At 40.7% G+C, this 8,538-nt stretch overlaps 1 protein-coding gene across 1 annotated transcript in view; it reads right to left on the reverse strand.

Annotated features, from left to right (window-relative positions):
- capgb (capping protein (actin filament), gelsolin-like b) overlaps positions 1–7,520 on the reverse strand; it is a 10,923-nt gene extending 3,403 nt beyond the window's left edge. Inside the window, exons 1-3 of the mRNA XM_035675751.1 lie at positions 7,362–7,520; positions 2,433–2,626; positions 225–379 (exon numbers count right to left, since the gene is read on the reverse strand). Of these exons, the coding sequence (XP_035531644.1) occupies positions 225–379; positions 2,433–2,625 (348 nt within the window). The 5' untranslated portion in view covers position 2,626; positions 7,362–7,520. The remainder of the gene's footprint in view (positions 1–224; positions 380–2,432; positions 2,627–7,361) is intronic.
- Between the last annotated feature and the right edge of the window lie 1,018 nt (positions 7,521–8,538).

Consider the following 8,538-nt stretch of genomic DNA (forward strand, 5'->3'; position numbering starts at 1 on the left):
CCATGAAACTGGCCGTTCGTGGCAGCGCATTAGTTTAAAGTCAAGACAAACACATTATTAATTAATTTGTTATCAAGAGATAATAATTAGCACCAAATTCTCTCTAAAATACTTTCTATGAAATAATTTGGAACTTAACAAAATAGATATTTGTACCAAATTTCCCTTATATTTCAATCACATTACAGTTTTTAAAGCATCTGAAACATCCAGGTCTTCCTCACCTTGTAGCTGACCCCTCTGGGGAAAAGAGCCATGAACTCCGGGGACTCGTATCCCTGAACCTGCCTGTGCTGAACGGGGTCACCACCCAGGAAGTTATCCAGCTGGGTGGCCAGCATGGCACACGCCACCTGCTCATCCCGAGACGACTTCTCACCTACAACAGAGGAAAGGATTTAATATGTAATTCAAAAACTGTTCACATACACATTGTTTCACATTGTTTCAGATTTACTCTTTTATGGCGCTCTTCTGTAAATCTTGTGGTTTATGAGTTTGAAGGAGTTGATTATCATCTTAAGACACACTCCCTCTTTGATGAATGTACGTGAAAGGTCTCTTAAAACACCGATTGATCCCTGATGAAGACTTATAACCATGATCTTGTTCATTAATGAGCTATGTAACGAATAAAAGCCTTTTAATAACTTTGACCAAGCCTGAACATTGCATTTTTGTATCATGTCATACGGTTAAAAGCTCTACAAAAGCACTGGAAAAAGTAACCTTGATTTTGGATGTCAGATTATGTAGAAGATCAATAACTATTAAGCCAACAAGTACGGCTACTCCTAAAACTGACCTTGCCTGTCAACAAAACCATGTCCAAAAAGGAGATGCGCTTTTTTTGTCAAATACAAAATCCATTAACAAATTATCCAGTGGCAGGTAGAGAGACAGGAAAGAAAACAGAAACGCAGCGTAAGTGAGAGAAAGCGTTCGGAAATGAGGCCAGAAAGGTGTCCCAATATGAAGAACAAAAGAGCCGCTGACAGAGGTGATGGGTCACGGAGACCAAGAGACGAGAAGCAAACACTGTGTCGTCACAATTGTAAAACAAGTGGAGGAGGGGAGGGAGGCTTCTGAGAGCCCTCTCCAAGCTGTGACAATCAGCTTAGTGTTACCTAAGCACCGGATACATGCTGGAAACAACAGCCACATTTGAGTACTGTAACAGTCCTCCTGCTTTATTAATGAGCCCCGCTCAAAAAACATCCCAGTTTCCCTCGGGACTTCTTTCCCTCTCATCATCCCTCTCTCTATCCAGCCTCTGTCCTCACACAATGATGCAGCAGGTCAGCGCTTGTGTCTCATGTGTCATCACCATCAGCAGGAGGGTTATTAGCTTTTCGACCGCAGCACAGGGCCAGGATTAGGTGTGTAGTGAGCGCTGGACAACGGTTAGCGCACTTTTGCTGGATGGGGTAAAATGGAAAACAGGATCTCTTCTCTTTCAGTCAGGACTACACGTTCTTTGCATTGCATGTTGTAGAGTACAGTTGCATTATTTCATATGTCTTTGAACCCCTGTGTTGTCCTTGGATATTGTCATTTTTGCACCAATAATCATGTCAAATTTTAATCTTTTACTTTGGTGAGAAAAGTGATTCTGAATTGCCATTAAACAATCAATAAAGAGTAACATATCAGTCTCTAGTAGAAGCTGAAGGAGTGGTTGCTTGGAGCAATTCACATTTTTCATGTTGTGTGAATAAATATACTGATTTAAGAGATGTGGACGTGGATCACGGCATCATCTAGAGATTCTTATATATTCTTCTATATCATAAATATACATATTGGCCTATTGCAGACAGTTTGTGCTTTGTGATATCTAAATGTTGTATGTATGTTTTTCTCCAGTATATAATGCAAAAAGGCTTTTACAGTACTGATTTTATTTTTATTTATTCTTTATTTTCTCAGTGTTCAGAATTGGTTGGCAATGAATATAATAATATATAATATATAAATATTCTTTAATAAAGTCATTTGTTAAAGAAAGCAGCCTTCTCAGTACCTTCACATCGTCATATCGGTCTATTTTCATTCCACTATAATTGGCCACCATATTGGTAATCAGTGAATTCTTTCACTCTTAAAATCAGTATCGGCCTCAAAAAAACCCGTATTGGTCGGACTCTATTTGAATCTACAGCTCTGGTGGTGGACAATGATGTCCCCGCCTACAGAGCTCTGACTCACTGTGGGAGCTAAGACTTTTGAGTGAACAAAGAGCTTTAGTCTTGAGTTAGATGGCATAGCGACATGCTACATAACCCCATTGTATTGCCCCACATGCTGCAACACATTTTATATGACCACGTTTCAGACTCAGACTCACTGGTTTATTAACAATCATCAGCCCCCAATATTATCAGTGAGCATTTTTTCTTCAAGACAGATACAGATATAACCCAGCCTCTCACCTATCCACATGTGGAGGTCAGTTCCCAGTTCACCACGGTTCTGCAGCACCAGGTAGGAGTCCCCGTTAAAAAAGGCTCCCACCATGGAGGGATCCAGTGGCACTGCCTTCATCTTCTCCACTCTCCAAACTCGGAGACCCGGCTCCCGGACCTCTGGCCCAAACTGACCTGGTGCTGCCTGGAAGGGGAGCATTCTGCAAGAAGAAAAGAGGAGGAAAATAACGGTCAGACAAAAGGAAAGAAGATGGATAGTGGGGAGTGGACTCCAACAGTCACCACAAATATGGTCTCTGAGTCGTACTTGGAAGCCAAATTGCACAAATCTTCTCAGAAGGGGAAGAAGTTGCTGAAACAGGAAATGTACATATGTAGAGTTGTGTCACGGTTTCCAAGTGGGAATGGATACTTGGTTTTGGTTGGAGTAAGGAGAAGTAAAAGCAGAAGTCGAGCCCACAAAAGTACTGACACATGACACAAAATTTGTCACGATCAAAGGACGAGTGTCCATTTTTGGACCCTCTTTTTAAAGTTTCTATGAAACTTTACTTGTTTTCAGAGTGGAGAACAGTAGATTTTGAGATACATGTTGAGGAAAACGTGCTTTACTGCAAAGACTAGAATTAAACACAGACGCCTCTAAACCACAATCCTTTTAAGAAGACTAGAGTGGAGGATGTGGTTGATGTGATGAGAACCATTACACTTAGACCTGACACAAAATGAAGGGTTGTGTTGCTGCTTAATGACCAGGAGCCACATTACATCACGTTTATGCAACACCGCACGAACACGAACAACAACACTGGTGTCATTGTACAAAAACCAGGTGTGGTTATATGCGAGCTAGATCATGTCACAGGTGAGAATGAGCCAGCTATGGATTTGGTTGAGTCACTCTAATGTACAGTTTAGTCTGTCTCAAGCAGAAAAGAAACTGTGGTTTTGGATGAGTGCGTCAACTAACTATACCTCTGTCTCTTCCTGTCTGTTCTTGCTGCGGTATATTCGACATAGCGAGGTTTGAAGTGAGTCACTGCGACCTTCTTTTTACAATAATGTTATGTGGCAAAGCTGTGAAACATTGAATGTCCCCCACTTTATCAAAAGTATAATGCCACAATTTTCAGATCGGTTTAATAACCCCATTTCTTTTACATAAAAAAAAAATCTTGCCTCACTTACTAGCTTTTCCCTGAGCTTTCATGTTTCCACCATATATCATGGTCTTCCTCAGCAGATGGGGATAGCTCAGATTATAATCTGACCTAATTTATATAATGAACTGAAGCACGTTAAGTTGTTAGGTAACTTGATGAACTGAGCTAATCCGCTGAGGAAGACGATGGGTTGCAGTTGAAAGCTTCAGCAAAAACAGAGTAAGTTGATTATGACTATGTCGATTAAGTTTTGTTAGTTTTTTTACAGAATACTGGATCTAAGATCAAAAATGAACTTTCACACTCAAAAAACTTAATTTAAGATGAACTTTTCCAGAGCTTTTAACTTTCATATAAGGTGTTCCGTCCCCAGCAGATAGAGAAAGCAAAGTTCCTCATGTGACCTAAGTAACGTAACAAACTCGGGAGTTGGAGCTCAGCTGTTTGATGTCACGTGATTGGCCAAGCTATTCCTATCCAGTGAGGAAGACCATCAAATGCAGCTGAAGGCACCAGCAAATCTGAGTAAGAGGCTCCTCAGTTAAAGTTTTTTTGGTTTCACAGTCCAGAATGAACTTTTACCAAAACTTAAGTTTGACTAACTTATAAAATAAAAGGCTTTAGCATTAGATGATTATAGAACAATTGTAAACTGCGGTATGTAGATAACTGGTGCAGTAAAACCGTGTTTTATATTTTCAGTTTCGAGCCTCGACAGATAATCAAAACGCTTTTGCTGGACGATAACACATAAACATTTGAAACCCTTATCAAACACACTTTGGAGCTACATCAAAAGCTTCTGCAGAGGTTTCCAACACTGCATGCAGCTCAAATCAGCGTTACATTACCATATTAAAAATAAGTTGTTAAAATATTGATAAACATCAACATAATACGGGTGGAGCCTTTACTAGACTTTTAGGGTAAACAATCATTATATAAGACTGCAGATGCAATTTAGCTGCTTGATAGGCGCCAGGCAGCAACCATAACTGATAAAGGACCGGAAAACAAACAATTAGAGATAAGTCAGCTGAGGACACCAACACCCCCCCAGTTCTTCTATGTCATCTTTTTTTTTTCAAATCGCTCAGTAGGCAGCAGAAAAAGTGTCACCTATTAGCGCTAATTGTCAGCATTGTGGTCAGTCAAACAGGATGTCAGCCACAGCTCCGCCCCTTTCCATTTCATGTTTTTCAGTTAGGGGGATAGCTTTGATACTCAATCTCTCTGCTCTCCTCGCACCTAATATCAACTCTGCATCAATGTAGTAAACTGTGACCAATAAACAAGCCAGATACAGAGGGTGACAGCAGATGATGTTAGAGTAGAGCCGTAGAGGAGGTAAGGAGAGCGAGGAAAAAGAGAAAGGGCCTGAGGCAGCTCATGCAAGGGGCCCTTGGGTTAAAGTTACAATGCTTGGACAGCCGCTCCAAGAGTAAGTAAGGAGGCAGAGAAAAAGGCCCCCGATCCACTTAACTGTATGATCTCCTCTGGTACCTCCGGCATGCTGTCTGACTCCGACTCCATTCTGCGTGTCCACTGGAGTGTGTGTGGACCAGTGTGTGTGTGTGTGTGTCGTGAGGCCCTTGCTACAGGATTGTAGAGCGTCTGGGGACGGAGGCAGTGTCTTGCTCAACTGAGCCCTGGGTTCACTTTACACCTACTGTGGGACAGCGTAAACTTGGAGCCGGTGCTGATGAAAGTCCTACGCTGCGGCCCTGTGGGTAGGACAGTGTGTGGTGTTTGTGTGTGTGTGAAGGGGGGGCGGGGGGCGGGGGGGGGGCGGCGCGGGCGGGGCGGGGAGCAGAGTCGGGTTCCTGGTTCCTGGTTCCTGGCTAAAGCTAAACACCAGGGCGGATAATTACTGGGAGAGCAAACTGCTGGCTCCTCCATCTTTCCACTTCCCTTCTTCACTGACTCAAGCTCTCCCTCCTCCTTTACACCCCCCCCATGCCCAGGAAGTAACACCCCTCCGCCTTTTCTAGCAGCCTCACATCTCCGGACTTTCTTATTCATTAATGAAATTCATAAATTAAATTATATCCGCAGGCTTTCTCAGAAGAGCTGCAAGTGTGAAGAGCAAGAAGTAAAAGTTCTGCTTATTTTCTGCAAACTCCGATTGAATTAGCATGAAATTCTCCTGGTTGAATCATCACTATGAAAGCCTGCGTGCATTAAAAAAACCTAAGGTGATAAATTAACGCCCAAGTAAAAAAACATCCCGTCACAAGTTTTAAAATTCTGTTATATGTGTTAATACTGATTTTACCTCAGCCTCAACTTATAACTTATTTTTTCATATTAAAGCAGTTTTCCAAATATCATATGCATTCAGGTTCTAAATGGTAAATGGACTGTACTTTATATTAGGCGGCCTTTCTAACCTTCACACCACTCAATTTTGCACGTGGTGTAGCACTACACGCCACACTCACCCCATTTACACACAGTCGTACACTGATGCACACATGCATTTACACATCCTCAATTTGGGGGCTCTTTGTGGTCAGTCAATGGAAAGTTGTGAGTAAAGCTTCTGAAATGTGAGATCTGCTCTTTTTCCTCTTCCTCTTCTTTCCTTCATCTTCCTTTTTTTATCATTCTGGGCCGATGAGCTAGTTATTTAATGTACGAGGCGCATTGATCTTTAATAAGCAATTATTTAAAATTACAATTAATCTCAACCTCTCAATCAAATTATTTATATCAGTGAAACGGTGAAAGACAATACACAAGGAATACATTTAAAAGTGAATCTTGATAATGTTACCAAGGAGAAGACCTTTAAAAGATAGAAACTTGCCCTTTCGGCCTCGACTACTGGAGTGGTCAGTGGCGTCTGCTTAGACGTAGGAAACATGGAGATGGAAACAGAGCGAGACATAGACGGAGACAGAGTGGATGGAGGGGTTCAGATGGAGACACAAGGTCACAGATAGGCTACAGGGGTCACTGACTCAATCAGTTATTCATGCGTTGATAAGCAGACAGAAATATGAGAGCAGACAATATGCAGGCGGACACAGCAGCAGGCGTGGAGAGATCTGAGAGCAATCTGTCAATGGACGGTGAGTGTATACGCTGCGTGTGTGTGTGTTTGTATGGCTGGGTGCACTGTATGTTTATGAGATTAGGAGGCTGAAATCAAGACAGAGTGAAGCAGACGAGGTAGAAACTGAGAGAACAAAGAGGAAGGAGAAAGGAAATAGAGTATGTATGAATGTTAAATTACACTTTTACAGCTGCAGGAAAACGTGTTTTTATCGTATTTTGAATACCAAGCTTACTTTTGTCCACTAAGTCACACAATCTGGAGGCGTTGGCCTCTTTAAACACCCCACCCTGACTTTAAGGAAATTGTGAAACAGCAGCAAATAAGACAACGGTGATGTGCAGGAAGTGAGAAACAGACAGACAGACAGACTGAGAGACAGAAATAAAGGTGTGGTTTTTCTCCACTGATAGCACAAAAAATTCAGCTGAGTTTAACCGCAGAGTTTGAGATTTCAGAGAGACTTCATTAAGTCCCACTGAAAATAAACCAAAAGATTCATTGTCCCGATGATTCCTCAGCTGGTTTCAGGAGAAGGAATGTGATGAGCAAGCAGAGAAAGAATGGGGGGGAGGAAAAATAGGAAAAAAGATTGAGAATGGACAATAAGTAAAAGAAAAAAAAAAAAGTAAAAGTAAGAAAAGAAAGAAAAGTTCAGATTCTGCAGCAAAATGTGCAAAAAAGTTTAAGCTTAAAGTTCAAGTTAAAACTTACCTTAGAGATTAGAGAGTGAGTTGGTGGTGGAACACGTCTAAGCGAAGACTGGAGAGAAAAGCAGTCATGCGAATAGCAACACGTCCCTAAACACACAAATTCTCTCTCTCTTATACACACACACACACACACAAAACACACACACACACAGAGAAGATATTTCCTGCCTCTGTCTCCGGCAGTCGTAGCCAGCCCTCTGACTCAAACACAAAAGAAGAAAAAAAAATGTGCGGAAACCTGATTCAATCAGGATTAGACGAGGGAGCAATTCAGAATGCATACTAGGCCTGTTTAACAAAATCACTGTCCTGATTAAACAGCTCATTTTTTCACTTAAAGTTCATTGGACTTTCTTTCTTTATACAAAAGATAAGGTGATACAAAAACACACAACTACAGAAAAATTTCTTTTTATGAAACCTGCTTTCTACTTAAGTAAAATACATTGACTCAAAACTGTACTGTGCTTAAGTACGTGGTTTCAATTCAATAAAAAGAATCAAATGATCAAGAAAAAAGGTGTTGTATCAGTGTTTCTTCTTTCTTCTTTCCTTTCCCATTAATCGTCTCATCACGACCCCTCAGATTTATCTGGTGACCCTTTAAAGGGTCCTGAACCTCAGATTGGAAACCACCAGACTGACCAGCTACAACATTAAAATCCTATTTACACACTGATGCATCAGTATTAACAATAATGTCATACACAATCATATATCAATATTCTGATATCTTATACTTTTGTACTTTTACTTGAGCAGGATTTTGACTTTATTTTACTTGTAACAGATCATTTTTACACTGTTGTATTGTTACTTATACTTAAATTTACTACAAGGAGTTTTTAACTGGTAATGAAATGTAATACTGATGTTTCTATACATTATTTTTGTGTAGTTATTGTTAATGCCGGCCACTGGCTCAGGTTCGGTCAGGTTCCCATGAATCAAATGAAACCAGGTGGTAGAAACACTTCTGCTTTTGACCACAAGGTCAAAATAAAAGTTCCTTGTGGCATCTTTAAATAAATCATCTGAATACTTCTTCCACCACTGGCTTTCTACTACCACTAACTTGCATATTAATGCCCTGAATTCCTTTCTCATTGTACATAATGTCTAACAAAATAACTTTTTAAAATATTAACTCTCATTCTTACAGCTGCCCTCTCATTAGT

Source organism: Morone saxatilis, unplaced genomic scaffold (assembly GCF_004916995.1).
Source record: "Morone saxatilis isolate NCDOM2014 unplaced genomic scaffold, NCSU_SB_2.0 Contig4, whole genome shotgun sequence".
NCBI classification, from domain to species: Eukaryota; Metazoa; Chordata; class Actinopteri; family Moronidae; genus Morone; species Morone saxatilis.